Source organism: Schistocerca gregaria, chromosome 2 (genome assembly GCF_023897955.1).
Source record: "Schistocerca gregaria isolate iqSchGreg1 chromosome 2, iqSchGreg1.2, whole genome shotgun sequence".
In the NCBI taxonomy this organism is placed as follows: Eukaryota; Metazoa; Arthropoda; class Insecta; order Orthoptera; family Acrididae; genus Schistocerca; species Schistocerca gregaria.
Window position 1 is genome coordinate 682799596 of NC_064921.1, and position 17113 is coordinate 682816708.

Here is a 17113-nt window from a genome sequence, read left to right on the forward strand (position 1 = left end):
GGGTTTCTGTTAGCCAACGTACCCTGGTTTGGTGAGTTCCTTTGATGATAAGGAAGATTTTCTTGGTCATTCTAGAGGTGTCCATTCTTGCTAAATGTCAGTAGAATTTGGATCGGCTTTTCCGTGCAACTGACGTGAAACGTTCAGCTTTTGTGCATCGAGGTACCATCTTCAACATTGGGTCCAAATATTTTCCTGAGTATTTGCCTTCCCATTTTCTCAATGTCCTTGCTTTTGATGGTTAATGATGATGTTTCAGTTGTATAGTGCGCTTCTGGAAGAGTGACTGTATGATAGTGGTGAAGTTTGGCTTGGGTGGATAGCGATTTCTTATTGTATGTGTTCCAGGTCGTTGTATAAGCTTTAGGTAATTTTTCTGCTGGCGTTTTGTGAGCTACTTTTTCGTTGCCAGTGTTGCTGAACATTTCACCTAAGTACTTGAAGTACTTAACTTGTTTGATGTCACCATATTTCGTTGCAAGTGGTTTCAGATTTGAATTCTTGGAATCCATGAATTGTGTTTTCTCGTAAGAAATTTGGAGTCCGGTTTTGATGGCGACCTCATGAAGTTTCCCGATGGCATGTTTGGCTTCCTCGGGAGTCCGCGTAATTATTGCTAGATCATCAGCAAAAGCAAGGTATTTTATGTTGATTCGTTTGTCCTTTTGTCCCACATTTATCCCAAGTATTTCTTTCTCCCACGTCTTGATAATCTTGTCCAGTACCAGTTTAAAGAGGAGTGAGACAACCCATCAACCTGTCTCACTCCTATCTTAATTTGAAAAGGTTCAGAAACGTCTTCCAGGAATTTTACTTTTGAGGTTGTGTCTGTGAAAGCCTACTTAATTCATGAAGTAGTTTTATTCTCTACACCATATCCACGAAATGTATTGGACAGACTGGTGCTATGAATCGAATCGTATGCTTTCTTGAAATCTACGAATCTGACTACTGTGCGTTTCGACTGATGGTGCTGCAGTGTCATCTTCAGGTTCCAAATCGATTATGCACAGGATCCATGTGGTTGGAAGCCTGCCTGATATTCACCGATCATATGTTCTGTCTGTTGTTCCAATCTGGTGGAAGAGCACGTGAGAGCACTTTGTAAGAAACTTATAGGAGTGAAATGCCTCGATAGATGTTGGGATCGGTCGGCTTGCCCTTTTTGTGTAGAGAGTGAGTCAAAGCAGTTTTCCAATCTGCTGGTAGGACTTCACTTTCCCTTATACACTCCTGGAAATTGAAATAAGAACACCGTGAATTCATTGTCCCAGGAAGGGGAAACTTTATTGACACATTCCTGGGGTCAGATACATCACATGATCACACTGACAGAACCACAGGCACATAGTAACAGGCAACAGAGCATGCACAATGTCGCCACTAGTACAGTGTATATCCACCTTTCGCAGCAATGCAGGCTGCTATTCTCCCATGGAGACGATCGTAGAGATGCTGGATGTAGTCCTGTGGAACGGCTTGCCATGCCATTTCCACCTGGCGCCTCAGTTGGACCAGCGTTCGTGCTGGACGTGCAGACCACGTGAGACGACGCTTCATCCAGTCCCAAACATGCTCAATGAGGGACAGATCCGGAGATCTTGCTGGCCAGGGTAGTTGACTTACACCTTCTAGAGCACGTTGGGTGGCACAGGATACATGCGGAAGTGCATTGTCCTGTTGGAACAGCAAGTTCCCTAGCCGGTCTAGGAATGGTAGAACGATGGGTTCGATGACGGTTTGGATGTACCGTGCACTATTCAGTGTCCCCTCGACGATCACCAGAGGTGTACGGCCAGTGTAGGAGATCGCTCCCCACACCATGATGCCGGGTGTTGGCCCTGTGTGCCTCGGTCGTATGCAGTCCTGATTGTGGCGCTCACCTGCACGGCGCCAAACACGCATACGACCATCATTGGCACCAAGGCAGAAGCGACTCTCATCGCTGAAGACGACACGTCTCCATTCGTCCCTCCATTCACGCCTGTCGCGACACCACTGGAGGCGGGCTGCACGATGTTGGGACGTGAGCGGAAGACGGCCTAACGGTGTGCAGGACCGTAGCCCAGCTTCATGGAGACGGTTGCGAATGGTCCTCGCCGATACCCCAGGAGCAACAGTGTCCCTAATTTGCTGGGAAGTGGCGGTGCGGTCCCCTACGGCACTGCGTAGGATCCTACGGTCTTGGCGTGCATCCGTGCGTCGCTGCGGTCCGGTCCCAGGTCGACGGGCACGTGCACCTTCCACCGACCACTGGCGACAACATCGATGTAGTGTGGAGACCTCACGCCCCACGTGTTGAGCAATTCGGCGGTACGTCCACCCGGCCTCCCGCATGCCCACTATACGCCCTCGCTCAATGTCCGTCAACTGCACATACGGTTCACGTCCACGCTGTCGCGGCATGCTACCAGTGTTAAAGACTGCGATGGAGCGCCCTATGCCAAGGCAAACTGGCTGACACTGACGGCGGCGGTGCACAAATGCTGCACAGCTAGCGCCATTCGACGGCCAACACCGCGGTTCCTGGTGTGTCTGCTGTGCCGTGCGTGTGATCATTGCTTGTACAGCCCTCTCGCAGTGTCCGGAGCAAGTATGGTTGGTCTGACACACCTGTGTCAATGTGTTCTTTTTTCCATTTCCAGGAGTGTATTTGCAGTGATAGTTTTTAGTCTATCAATCAAGAGTTCACCTCCGCAATTACACCGTCTTCCCCTGATGCTTTGTTGTTTTTCAGATATGATGCAACGTTTCGGATCTCCTCACTCGTAGATGGAGTTGAATCCTGGTTTTGGGGTGTCAACATGGGAGTCAAGTTTGTCTGCTCCTGGTTCACAGTTGTGTAACTTCTCGAAATGCTGTTTCAGGATTTCACAGTTGGCCTTTGGGTTCGTCTCAAGTGTTCCATCACGGTGCCGAAAACAAAGAGTACGTGGCTTGAAGGTTGCTGGTTCTTCCCTAAATGTCCTATAAAAGTTTCTCGTGTTGTTTCTTTTAAAACCATTATCAATTTCCTGTGTTGGTTTGTGATGGTACGTGCGTTTAATTTGTCTGGTGGTTTTGGGTGTTTTCTTCTGTGTTTCCAAAAAGTTCTGCCAATTCCCCGGTGTTTGATGGCTCTGCCAAATCTTCCACGCTTGAATACGTGATGCAAGTGCTCTGTCGCAGTCTGTTGTCCACCACCTATGTATCCTTTTCGGTGACGGTTGACCGAGTTTTCTTGATGACTGCTGGATGGTTCCAAGAAGCTCTTCCCATGTTTCCCTGTTAGCATCTAGTGATTTTGCAAACTCCTCTGCATGTTTCAGCACTTCTTTCCATCAGGTATGAAGCGGATTTTGACTTGTGAGAGATAGTGATAGGACTTCACGAAACCTTTGCGTACCGGCACCCTCACGCTCATTATTTCTGGAGAGAATTTTCTAGTTATTGCTACATGGTAAATTTGATATTCCCCAATGTGTTTTTTTGCAGATTCCCATGTGGTTTCTTAAAGTGAGTGGACATTATTTATAGGCTGGCAATCACACATATGTTGATTAAGCGATGTCCATCGGTGTTCGTATTTTGGTTTGCTGGAAAACTTCCAGTTATATGTCTGTGTTCACGTTCTTTGCCAATTTGTGCATTGAAATATTCCAAAAGGACTTTGACATGGTGTTGAGGGATCTTGGTGAATACACGCTCGAGTTGTGAGTAGAACTTCTCCACTTTGTTTTTGTCAGCATCGTTATTGGCTGAAGCATGTACGTTTATCAGTGAATAGGCGGCCGGCCGCGGTGGCCGTGCGGTTCTAGGCACTTCAGTCCGGAACCGCGTGACTGCTACGGTTCCAGGTTCGAATCCTGCCTCGGGCATGAATGTGTGTGATGTCCTTAGGTTAGTTAGGTTTAAGTAGTTCTAACTTCTAGGGGACTGATGACCTCAGATGTTGAGTTCCTTCGTGCTCAGAGCCATTTGAACCAGTGAGTAGGCCTTATTAGCACAGTTAACTGTGAGTATATTCTACATATATTTATATTATAAAAATAAATGATCACTGTTTGTGATAATGAAAAATTTATCACAATATAAATGGTAAGAAATTTCCCCTATATTTCAGTCGGCCGCATCACCTTCGACTGTATACCCTTCCTTCCTCATTTAATGTGGACTACGAGCGACTGCGTTATAGTCCCATTCACGAATGATCGCTGTCCGCGCAGATAGCGGCACGGTCGGGAATTGCAGTGTTGTCTGTTCCAAGCTGCAGTTGCGGTACGAAGATAGAGCGGCTTTGTTCCTGAAGGAAGCCTGTACCCTGTATATCATATATATCGCTTACTTATATACTGTAGAATGCCGGCCGCGGTGGTGTCGCGGTTCTAGGCGCGTAGTCCGGAACCGTGCGACTGCTACGGTCGCAGGTTCGAATCCTGCCTCGGGCATGGATGTGTGTGATGTCCTTAGGTTAGTTAGGTTTAAGTAGTTCTAAGTTCTAGGGGACTGAGGACCACAGCAGTTGAGTCCCATAGTGCTCAGAGCCATTTGAACCATTTGAACTTATATAGAATTTGTCGCTTACCACCCTCATCGACCATGACAACGAATGGAATCTTCACTAAATAAGTCGCTATAGTCACATTAAATCAGTGGTCATCCAACTGTGCCCCAGGGTTCTCAGCCGTATTTTATAATAATATGCGCCTAGCAACTAACACCCGAATCCAAACACGTCAATTAACTGTTAAGAGCTTCTTAAGAATGTAGCTTTCCCGCTCAGTGACAAACGAAAAGACTTAAGAAGACAGTCATATTTTAAGTAGTGTTTAAATTTAAATGGTATGGGTGAATTCGCCAGTGAACTAAGTACAGTTGGTAGCTTTCGTCAGTGGCAGAAGGATGGTAGATACGGCGGCCACTGAAGAGTTAGAGGATGTGAGAAATGGACTGTTTAACTGTATGTCTTCCAGTACTGACAACGCACGGGCCTGCGCGACTCGTACGGTTCAGCTGCTGCGGCAGAACTTTTGAAACGTAAATATAATGTATTGGTGAATGCACATATAGAGGTGGTCACCTTCAAATGTGTGACAGATTAACTGTGGCTGTTGTGAAAAACGTAATGAGTATAAAAAAAATGACATCAAAACATTAACAAACATTCTTGATCGTGTTTCATTCGCTTAAAGCATTTAAATGTAAATACAGTTATTGTTATGAATCAATTAATCATCAGCTCACACACACACAACACAAAAACACTTTCTCAGGAAAGTATAGTATAACAGCTTTTGGGGTCGCTGAGGGTGGCAGCTATCTGAAACAGGGAACAGCCGACACGATGTCTTCGAACTAGTGCCGACTTCTAACAGTCAGTACTTGGTAGGCCGACAGCAATTTACAGCGCGCTTATTACGGGAAATCTATTGGAGGTTTATTATATGCTAATTTATGTTGTTGTTGTTGTGGTCTTCAGTCCAGAGACTTGTTTGATGGAGCTCTCCAAGCTACTTTATCCTGTGCCAGTTTCTTCACCTCCCAGTACCTACTGAAACCTACATCCTTCTGAATCTGTTTAGTGTATTCATCTCTTGATCTCCCTCCATGATTTTTACCCTCCACGATGAACTCCAGTACGAAATTGGTGATCCCTTGATGCCTCAGAATATGTCCTACCAAGCGATCCATTCTCCAAGTCAAGATATGCCACAAATTTCTCTTGTCCCCAATTCTATTCAATACGTCCTCATCAGTTATGTGATCGACCCATCTAATCTTCAGCACTCTTCTGTAGCACCACATTTCGAAAATTTTATTCTCTTCTTGTATAAACTATTTATCGTCCACGTTTCACTTCCATACATGGTTACACTCCATACAAATACTTTCAGAAACGACTTCCTGACACTTAAATCTATACTCGATGCTAACAAATTTTACTTCTTCAGAAACTCTTTCCTTTCCATTGCCAGTCTACATTTTATATCCTCTCTACTTCGACCATCATCAGTTATTTTGCTCCCCAAATAGCAGGAATTAATTAACGACTTTAAGCGTCTCATTTCCTAATCTAATTCCCTCTGCATCAACCGATTTAATTCGACTACATTCCATTATCCTCCGTTTGCTTATGTTGGTGTTCATCTTATATCGTCCTTTCAAGACACTGTCCACTCCGTTCAGCTACTCTTCCAAGTCCTTTGCTGTCTCTGACAGAATTATAACGTCATCGGCGAACCTCAAATTTTTTATATCTTCTCCATGGATTTTATTCCTACTCCGAATTTTTCTTTTGTTTCCTTTACTGCTTGGTCAATATGCAAATTGAATAACACCAGGGAGAGGCTACAACTCTGTCTCACTCCCTTCCCAAGCACTGCTTCCCTTTCATGCCCCTCGACTCTTATAACTGCCATCTTGTTTCTCTACAAATTGTAAATAGCCTGTCGCTACCTGTATTTCACCTCTGCCACCTTCAGAATTTGAAAGAGAATATTCCAGTTAACATTATCAAAAGCTTTCTCTAAGTCTACAAATGCTAGAATCGTAGGTTTTCCTTTCCTTAATCTATTTTCTAAGATAAGTCGTAGGGTCAGTATTGCCTCACGTGTTCCTACATTTTTACGGAATCCAAACTGATCTTCCCCGAGATCGGCTTCTACCAGTTTCTCCATTCGTTTGCAAAGAATTCGTGTTAGTATTTGGCAGCCGTGTCTTATCAAACTGGTAGTTCGGTAATTTTCACATCTGTCAACGCCTGCTTTCTTTGGGCTTGGAATTATCATATTCTGCTTGAAGTCTGAGGGTATTTCGCCTGTCTCATAATTCTTTCTCACCAGATGGTAGAGTTTTGTTAGGGCTGGCTCTCCCAAGGCTATCAGTAGTTCTAATGGAATGTTGTCTACTCCCTGGGCCTTGTTTCGACTTAGGTAATTTATGTAGGTTACCAATTAATAATAAGATCGATGCAGGTACTGCCCAAGGTGCCGCTCCACCATGTCACTGTCGGTTCTCGAGCAACAAATTTTGACGATCTCGGCATTAAATGCTCGCACTCGTTACGCGTTCACAGCAAAGCGCTCAGAGCACTAAGAAAAGTGGCAGGTAACGGGTGACGTCAGACATGCAAAACGAGTCTAAACTCGACTGCCGTCATTCGTGACTCCAACTACAGCACAGCATAAGCTGACGCGTCAACAACCACCAAGAGCTTTCCAGGCAGTTAACTGTTACAGACTGAGAGTATCTAAGGTGGTACTGGATAAGCAGTGAGGAGCGTAACTAATTTAATACGCAACATAGCATTCATTTTCTAGAATGAGGAAAGAGAAAGCAGAGCACAGTGAGCTCTGGAGAGACTGAATAGGTTTGTGAAAGCACACTATCCATCAACGTCACATCAATTCCCCTGCCATTATCATGATGAACGGTTCTTTGTGTGTTGGTTTTATTTTTCCTGACCTTTTCAGCTAGTGTTGCCTGTAGTAAGGTTCTCCATGCCATGCGTTGAGCGTCACAGGAAACCAGTAATGAGGGCAAGGGATAGGTAAAAGCCATAACAAGGATCGTCCCACTGCCTGAGGAAGCAGAAAAGGTGACTTCCCGCCCTTAACGAGGCGTCTGTCCTCTTCTAATGAGATACTATCAGTTTCTCTGTACGTAACTCTGGCGTTACCGTGCAGACGTATTTTGATAGAATAGTTGCGAGTAGGATTCTTCTGCAGATCCACAGATTCCGATAACGGCCGCTTCATGCAAAAGTTATTATTGATCTTAAATTTAGTCAAATTTAGGGCACGTTCATTAGTAAATTAACTGTCATATGGAACAAGGGAATCGAGAGGAGAATTATATCGTTGGTAACTTAATTCACCTTTTTCTACGTCTGCATCTATACAAATCATTGTGAAGCGAATGGCAGAGTGAATTTCCCACGGTAGAAGTTATTACGATTTTTTTCCGTTCCATTCGCGTGTGGAGTGCGAAAGAATTAGTATTTAATTGCCTCTGAATCTAAAACCGCCTTCGCGGCCCCTACGGCAGTACATTTCTAGGGACCTCACTTTACAATGGTTTTCGAAATTTTATAAGTAGGCTTTGCCATAATAGTTTTAATTTATTTTCAAGTGTCTGCCATTCAGGTTTTTCAACATCTACGTGATGCTCTCACTTAATAAAGTGCAATGACCCGTTTCAGCAGTGTACGTGTAAGCGTAGTTGTGCATCGTTCTGAGCTGGCGTTCAACGTTAAAAATTAAATAGTTCGTTGCTTAAGGATGGTAAATATACTTTCTTTCCGAAGTTTTCAGTTGCAGGTTCGTCTAAAATCATGGTTAGATGAAATATGGGCACAAATGACTTTTTTTCTCATCAGAAATAAATCCCAGTGAAAGACTTCATAAAACCGGCCGATGTGGCTGAGCGGTTCTAGGTGCTTCAGTCTGGAACCGCGCGAGTGCTAGAGTCGCAGGTTCGAATCCTGCCTCGGGTATGGATGTGTGTGATGTCCTTAGGTTAGTTAGGTTTAAGTAGTTCTAAGTTCTAGGGGACTGATGACCTCAGATGTTAAGTCCCATAGCGCTCAGAGCCAATTGAACCATTTTTTAACTTCATAATATCTGTGCAGTTGATTGTCCGTTGTTTTCATATACGTAATAAACAATCCACATTAAACGAATCTGGTTTTTGTGATGACTCGTAAATATATACCTCTCCTTTATATTAACAATTACTTCTGTAATTTTGTAATTTCAGAGACTCTTCAAACAGTCCATACTCCTCAGTACAATCTATAAAACAGCAGCGATTATAGTGCATTTTGCACTGTCTCAAGTTAAGTAATGTGATCAAATTAAAGGTTGTGCAATGAATATTTCTTTTATAGTGACTATACTGTTGACTTAGACTAACAAATCTGCTCTTGTAACACGAAAAGAACTTTATCTGTATGTATAATGTTAAATGCATGGTGAGACAAACTTTCTTCCTCTTGTAACAGTGAAAAGAAATCTGACTGCTGAATATTTTGCTATAGGAACCAGAGATAAGACTATGCTGCAACTCTGTGAGTTGCAGTAACCTCTCGATACGAATTAATGATTCTCAATTAAATTCAAATTCTTTTAAAGTTGCGTTCTTACAGCGATCAGTTTTCAGAATATGAAGTATTGTACTTTCCAGCGGTAGACCATTTACAACTAACTTCCTTTCAGGTAATATCAGAATAGTCTGTAATAAATCCACTGGATTGTTACGCTGCAAAATCACAGACATGATTAATTTTGACTCTCCACAATATTCATTACTGGTTTCTTTTTTTCTTTTCAAATATGAGAAGTCGACGTTTAACTGATCATGACAGCGCAAATGAAAATGGAGTTTGTTACTGCTATTCACTATCAAAATCCATAGTGTCTAAAATATTTTTTGTCTTCCCCAAAATAATTTTACGTTTTGAGCATGTGACAAACAAAAGCGACGACAAAGATTTTGTAGTTTTTTTGTAAATGACAATCGGCAACACAGCATTCATTAAAACTAAAGTAGATTATAAACATACCTGACCATGTACCATCTAGGTGCCAAACAATACAGTGGTCTAGCGTCTTACGATGTATAGACAGAAGAATTAAATTTGGGACAGGTGTCTGCAATGATACTCCGCAATGGTTTGAAAGCATAGTACCCTGCAACGTCATCTTCTGGCTCAGTGAGAAGTTGACACATGCGGAAAATGGTAGAACTCCTTTCATCTGAGGTGTAATGTGGGTTAATGACGTAACTTTGGCACCATTACACCAAAGTTCTGCCCAACGCCACCGAGGATGTGTGACATGATGAGAAGGTCATCAAACTTCCCCTTAACCATATCTGATCCCTTTTCTTAATGATTCTACGTTGAAAGTTGGAACCGTTAACAGGAAAACGCCTCAGGATGTGATATAAAGGCATCAATGAAAACACTCCTCCCTTTGAGGCTTTCATTTACTCTCATTTCGTTGTCAAAACCGACGGTACTTGGTGCGATGTGCAACAGATTGGCGCCCTTGATAACCTTTGGCAACTGCAATATGATGTGACTCCCTTGGAGTATAACACGACCACAATTTTTGATCTGGTATACAGCCGAGAACCACTAGGAACTTTAAGTAATATCTAAAAGTGATCCGAAGCAGTGAAGGGTATTTATGCTTTTTCAGCCCTCTTATTTCGCATCCTCCTTTGACATGACGATGAGGGTGTGCCACATTGACACAAACATGAACAAAATGACAGAGGTTCCCTCTAAGACACCGCCTCCTCGTTCGGCAACATACCCAGTGCGACCCACGCACCGTTTTTGATCACTTCAAAAATGTGCCTGTACAGGGACAATTCTTCACCGGTTTTTAGTCACCTGCACACAGGCAACCCCTTTGGTACACTACAGCTCAGTGGCGCTCCACTGCTGGTCTACCACCTGGCTGCAGGCATGCACAACCTGAGAGGTGTTGAAGCAGTTGCCTGCCTGCAGGTACCAATTATTCGGTCAAGAGTTTTCTGTGTATGGGTACGTTTTTAATCCCAGAACATTAAAACAGAGAACATGTTACATTGTTACTAAACCATCGTAATTTTTCCTATTCCATATTCTATTCAAAGGACGCATAACATATAGTTTGTGTACTAATTAATTACAATTACAAGGCGTCCAGAGGTATGTAATGTACAAATACCTACAAAGTGTTCTGTTTTACACAATACACTGACAGTACCACATTGGCGAGAAGAGCAAAGTGGTACCAACTTCAAACGTTAATTTCACGAGGGTCTAGTAATCTAGGGTTAAAGTCCTCAATAAAGGTGTGCAGGTGTCATTGATGGTGGTGCCCAACTGGGAGGAGGTCTTAGAGAGACTCTTTGCAATTTTTCCCATTTTGCACTCCCTCATGGTCACACCAGAGGAAGACATGAAACAAGAAGGCTGAAAACCCATAAACACCCTTTGGTACTTCGCATTACGATCAGTTTTCATCATATGGTTTTGAATGGTGTCTGTAGTTCAACCCTGTATGTCAGAGCAAAACCTGCAGTCGTAGAACGCTCCAGAGGGATCATGTCACGCTACAGCTCCTGGATGTCCTTAGATAAGGACTGAATCGTCCGAGGAGTGTCACCGATGTCAGAGGTTGCCGTAATCGACGTTCTGTTGCACATTACAGTGCGTATTGTCTTCTTCGAGCACGAAATTAAGTGAATCAGTGTCCCTTGACGCCCTTTATGCCATCTTCTCAGGCTTTCTCTCGTCCGTTCTGAGAAGCAGTGGGTCTGAAAAATTTTCCTCGGTCACTCGCAAGAAAACCGCCTCATTTCAATGCTAGAAGTCGCGCTTCTGATCTCCATAGCAAAGACGGGAAGACAAGGAATGAGAAGTGGTTAAGGCGGCGGTGTGACGACGTTCTCATAGTATTACAAGTCAGCAGTGACGTTGGGCGGAACTGTGGAGTAACTTTGTGCCAATGTTTCACCATAAACCCGCATTGCACGTCGCATGGCAGACCTGTGGCTATCTTTTCGCATGTTTCGACATTTTGCCATTTGAAGCGTCGCTGAGGCCGAGTGTGATGTTGCAGAGGGCCATGCGTTTGCCTATTACTTAGGAATGCCGTAGGCACCTTTTGCCTAAATTTTATTCTTCTGCATCGCAATGGGGGAAAAGACAGGATTTCAAAAAAGTGACTCTAAAACTTTTTGTGTAGGACGAGGGTTGCCCAGAATGTAATGAACCGCCTTTTTCTTCTTCAACAATTCTTTATTGAACATAATGAGAATTACACACAAGGGAGAATGGGATTTTATATTCACACCCCGTTTTTCCACGTAATCTCCATTCCGTTCTATCGTCTTCCTCGGCGTGTGTGCCCCTTCGGTACTAATCCTTGTCCTGGTGGCGGAGCCAGTGCTTCACTGTGTGAATCACCTCCTCATCGGCTTCAAAATGTCATCCACAAATGGCATCCTTTAATAGAAGTGGGAATGCGAGGACGCTAGGTCAGATGGATGATCTCCCCGATCGCCGCAAATCGTGGAGCTCCGCCGAACCGCCTTCTTATGACCTCACCCTCCGTGCACAGCGGCTAACTGTACTTCTGTCGACAGCACACGCTCCATAAACTTTGCACGAGCGTTTGTGAATATTCGCCACAGTTTCTTTCTGTGCAATTTTGAAACTGCCCGGTTGCTACGCTATGTGTCGGAAGTGACGGAAATTTGGCGCGCTCACTCAGGAGACGTCAAACAAAACAAACGTAATGTTCCAATTCGTAGCATTATTTTCGGCTGAGTAAAAAAAAAAAGCGGTGCATTACTTTCTGGGAACACTCATATATGGACTCGTAACACGAGGTTGGATGCACCCTCACATCACGCAACAACTGCTCCTTCGTTTCGTTACTGTAGAAAAATGTCTTTAATATATGTCATTACTGTTTAACGATGCTATGCTCTATACAAATGGACCTTGCTGTTTTCCGTCTTTAAAAACGACTTATCTTAATAATGTATACGACACTACCCACAAGCGATGAAAATTTCGCCTTGACAGCAGCACGGGGAACTGATGTCTATAATCGGCAAAAATGTATGCGCTTTACTTCCCTTTCTTACTTTTACTTATTGGCTAAATAATGTCTGCAAGAATATCATTTAATTTTTAAATAGTGTGTGGTTAATAGTTAGATGCTGCTATCCCTGAGATGTACAGTGTGTCCATAATTAAAGTTCCAGTTTCAAAATTTTGTAGAAAAAGAACCACTGCTCACAATGACGTCATGGAACAAAAAAATTAATGAAAATTTGTTAAATAGATGGAATCATAGTATGCGCACCAACAGACGCGCGGCACACGGCTGTTCCACTGCTTTCCTCCGAAACGCCCAACATAACTGTCTCCATGACGGATCGTGCACTGATGGTAAGGTCTTTTATAAGAACGGTGACTGTGCGTCAATAACACCACAGAAGTTCCGGGCACTCAAGCGTATGAACAAAGCCGTGTAATAAGCGTCTGCCGGCCTGTGTGACCGAGCGGTTCTAGGCGCTTCAGTCTGGAACCGCGTGACCGCTACGGTCGCAGGTTCGAATCCTGCCTCGGGCATGAATGTGTGTGATGTCCTTAGGTTAGTTAGGTTTACGTAGTTCTGAGTTATAGGGGACTGATGACCTCTGATGTTATGTCCCATAATGCGCAGAGCCATTTGAACCATTTTTTTGTAATAAGCGTCTGCAGAAAATGATTGCAGAATTCGAAAAGACAGGTTGTTTTGAAGTGCAGTGTGGCATATGGAGGAAAGCTGTTGATCTGACGTCTGTCGAAGATGTGGCCACAGAGTTGCAGGAGGCGTCGAGCAGTGGTGTGCAAACAAGCTGTGCCGAACGCTGGACATGCCTGCGAGCACGGTGGATTAAATCCTACGAAACATACTGCTTAGCTTTCCATACAATATCACCTATGCTCATCAGTTGTTTCCTGCTGACATGGCAGCAAGACAAACGTTCGCTGTGGAAGTTCTTGCTCACATGGAAACGGACAATGAACTGCCATAGGATATTCTGTGAACATACGAAGCCCATTTCCATCTTCAAGAACGTATCATTACGCAGAATTGCAGAATACGGACAACGGAAAATCCTTAGCGCACCTCTTCGTTCTCCAAAGGTGAATGTGTGGCATGTGTCGACTGAATCGTTAATAAAAGTTTAATTTATTTATTTTTTTCGAGTAAACGCGTCCTGTGGGTCCTGTTACGTTTAGCGTCACTAGTAAACGCTATAGAGTCTTCTTCGAGCCAGCGTCATTCCAACCCTTCAACAGCTTGGATGTGTGGGTAGGATCATTTTTATGCAAGATGGCTCTTCTCCTCACATTACACAACCATTGAATTGCCTGCTGCAGACGTATTTCGGAAATGTTAGAATTGTCAGCCGCTATTTCGCTACAGCCTGCACGTGACCTTAATCAGTGTGACTTCAGGCTGTTGGGTTATCTGAAAGATGTTATGTTCAATGGTCTAACTACGACCGTAGCTGAACTGAAGGCACTCACTGCGCAACGCATTTAAGAATCTGACCTGATCCCGAGACACACTGATCTGTTGTGGAACAGGCTCTTTTCCGATTTCTACTTTTTGCAGGAAACGATGGATAGCATATTGAACACGTCTTACGCCAATCTCATGACAACGAGAAATGTATATCATTTGACTTTTTATGAAGTTTTTGGCTAGAGAACAATTTAAAATACCTAAAATATTCCGTGGGAGCAGCGGCGGTTTGGCTCGGAAGGTCGATGTTTTAGGATTCCACAGAAAATGCCGTTTGGAAAATCTCAGATACATGTGCACCTCTTCTTGTATGTTTCTTTTGTAGAATAAACACAATAATTTACTTGCTGTACTGCACGTCTCCACTACCGTTAAACTTATATAATTTGTGGAGGAAAATTAATTGAGCATGTTTGAAAGTAGAGCATAAAACTAATCGCAAATATACAGACACAATGCTGAGCCAACAGATCGAAAGCACAACTTGCAAATTGTCAACTTAACCAGCTGGTATGTTTGTCATTTAGTATAGTTAAAGATGTGAAAGAAGTAGAAAAATAGAAGAGAAAAAATTACCTGCCGTGTTACCTAAGTAGCGTGTTCAAAATTGAGATGCCTTCCTACTGTTTAACGTTGCTACAAGACCTAGGAAACGAAAACTCCATCAACTGAGAACTTTGTAACGGACTCAGCACGTGGATTTTTATCAAAAGTTCATGAAGCGTGCCAGGTAGAATGTTGCATCATCCTTAGTATGTCGGTTTCTCAGATACAGCGATGTGGAGGTAAACATGCCACTAGCAGCAACGTAGATAATAAAGCGGACGACTAAACTTCTATACACGCAAACATCCTCCTGTCTTTATGAACAATGACTCGGTCTGTGTATACAACGTAATATCAAGGGCGCAAATCCACCATAATGCGTACGTGACAGGAGAGGACACGCTGAGCACACCATGATGAAACACTGTGGCTCAGTTAACAGCTCGTTCTCAGGGAACGTCATGACGAAACCCTCTAGTTCGTTTAGCACACAAGTTTCGTACAACTCCTATAAGTGAAGACGCTATCTCTGGTAGTCAGTAATCACTGCCGTCATCCGCGAGAAACAAGAAGCAGAAGTATGGACACCGCATGTCCACTGACTCGTGAGGAATGTCAGAAGATTGTCGAGGCCCATTTCCAAACGGACACCGTGGCGATGAGAGAATTTTCGTTGACGTCGCGAAGCAACGATATACAAGGCTTCATGGGCGACCATCTACAGCTTCGTGTATCGGTGTCAGTCAAGGGTAAAGACGAGAAGGACAGCACTGAAGACGTGAAGTTCTTCGTGAAGAGCGTCCCAATGGAGGAAGGCTACCGACGGACGTTCGCCACGTCTGGCGTGGCCTACAAGAAGGAGGTGCTATTCTACGGCGAATTGTTGCGGGGTTTCCAGAAGCACTTGCGCTGCGCGGCCTACGAGTCGTCTACATTGTTGCGAACGGTCCCGCAGTGCTACCACCTGCGGCCAGATGTGCTGGTGCTCGAGGATCTGGCACCGGCCGGTTTTCATATGCTGGACCCTTCCGATCCGTTGGACGTCGATCACAGCGAGTGTGTGCTGAAGGCGCTGGCCAGACTTCACGCCGCCTCGCTCATCTTCGAAGAGCGAGAAGGTCGGAGACTAGCCGACACCTACCCGCTGCTGCTGGAGGAGTCTCTGTTCCTGAAGCAACCCGAGCTGCCGTTCTACCAGTGCCAGAGGGGCTGCGTGGATGGCATGCACGCTGCCGTGGACCTGGTGGCTCGCTACGCGCCGGGCACGCCGCTCAACCAAGATCTGCACCGCCTGCTGCGGCCCACCATGGACACTATCTACGATCTCGTGCAGCCCACCGACAAGTAAGTTCCCCTGTGGAAGAGCGATCGTCCATCTAAGTCTCTCACTCAGATTTCACTGTTTAGGACGATGATTTTACAATGAAATGAACACCCTTAGCTGCTTACAGGCGTTAACATACGTCAACGGGGACAGATGAAAATGTATGCCCCGACCGGGACTCGAAACCGGGATCTCCTGCTTACATGGCAGACGCTCTACCCATCTGAGCCACCGAGGACACAGAGGATAGCGCAACTGCAGGGATTTGTCTTGTCACGCCTCCCGCGAAACCCACATTCTCAACGTATTGTCCCGCACTACATTCGTAGGGCCCCCGCCCATTATACTCATTACTCGTGGCGCGTCCCGTAAAGAGTTCGGACACTGTTTGTGCATTCGCACAGAATAAGAAGATGGTCAAGTGGCCGGTGAGCCTTAACTACATACCGGGTGATCAAAAAGTCAGTATAAATTTGAAAACTTAATAAATCACCGAATAATGTAGATAGAGAGGTAAAAATTGACACACATGCTTGGAATGACTTGGGGTTTTATTAAAACCAAAATGCAGGATGGCGCTCCACCCCATATTGCTAGACTAGTGAAAGATCTCTTGCGTGCGTCGTTTGGTAATGATCGTGTGCTCAGCCGCCACTTTCATCATGCTTGACCTCCCAGGTCCCCAGACCTCAGTCCGTGTGATTATTGGCTTTGGTGTTACCTGAAGTCGCAAGTGTATTGTGATCGACTGACATCTCTAGGTATGCTGAAATACAACATCCGACGCCAGTGCCTCACCATATCTCCGGACATGCTTTACAGTGCTGTTCACAACATTATTCCTCGACTACAGCTATTTTTGAGGAATGATGGTGGACGTACTGAGCATTTCCTGTAAAGGACATCATATTTGCTTTGTCTTACTTTGTTTTGCTAATTATTGCTATTCTGATCAGATGAAGTGCTACCTGTCACACATTTTTTGAACTTTTGTATTTTCTTTTTTTTGTTCTAATAAAACCCCATGTCATTCCAGGCATGTGTTTCAATTTGTACCTCTCTATATACATTATTCTGTGATTTATTCAGTTTTCAAATTTATACTGACTTTTTGATCACCCGGTATATACCAAGATGGTATCAGTTCTTTCGGACAATATATATACGATGATGATGTTGC

At 44.2% G+C, this 17113-nt stretch overlaps 1 protein-coding gene across 1 annotated transcript in view; it reads left to right on the forward strand.

The window, feature by feature from the left end:
• Positions 1 to 15046: 15046 nt before the first annotated feature.
• LOC126334753 (uncharacterized) overlaps positions 15047 to 17113 on the forward strand; it is a 44984-nt gene continuing 42917 nt past the window's right edge. The window contains exon 1 of the mRNA XM_049997321.1: positions 15047 to 15953. Within this exon, the coding sequence (XP_049853278.1) occupies positions 15190 to 15953 (764 nt within the window). The 5' untranslated portion in view covers positions 15047 to 15189. The remainder of the gene's footprint in view (positions 15954 to 17113) is intronic.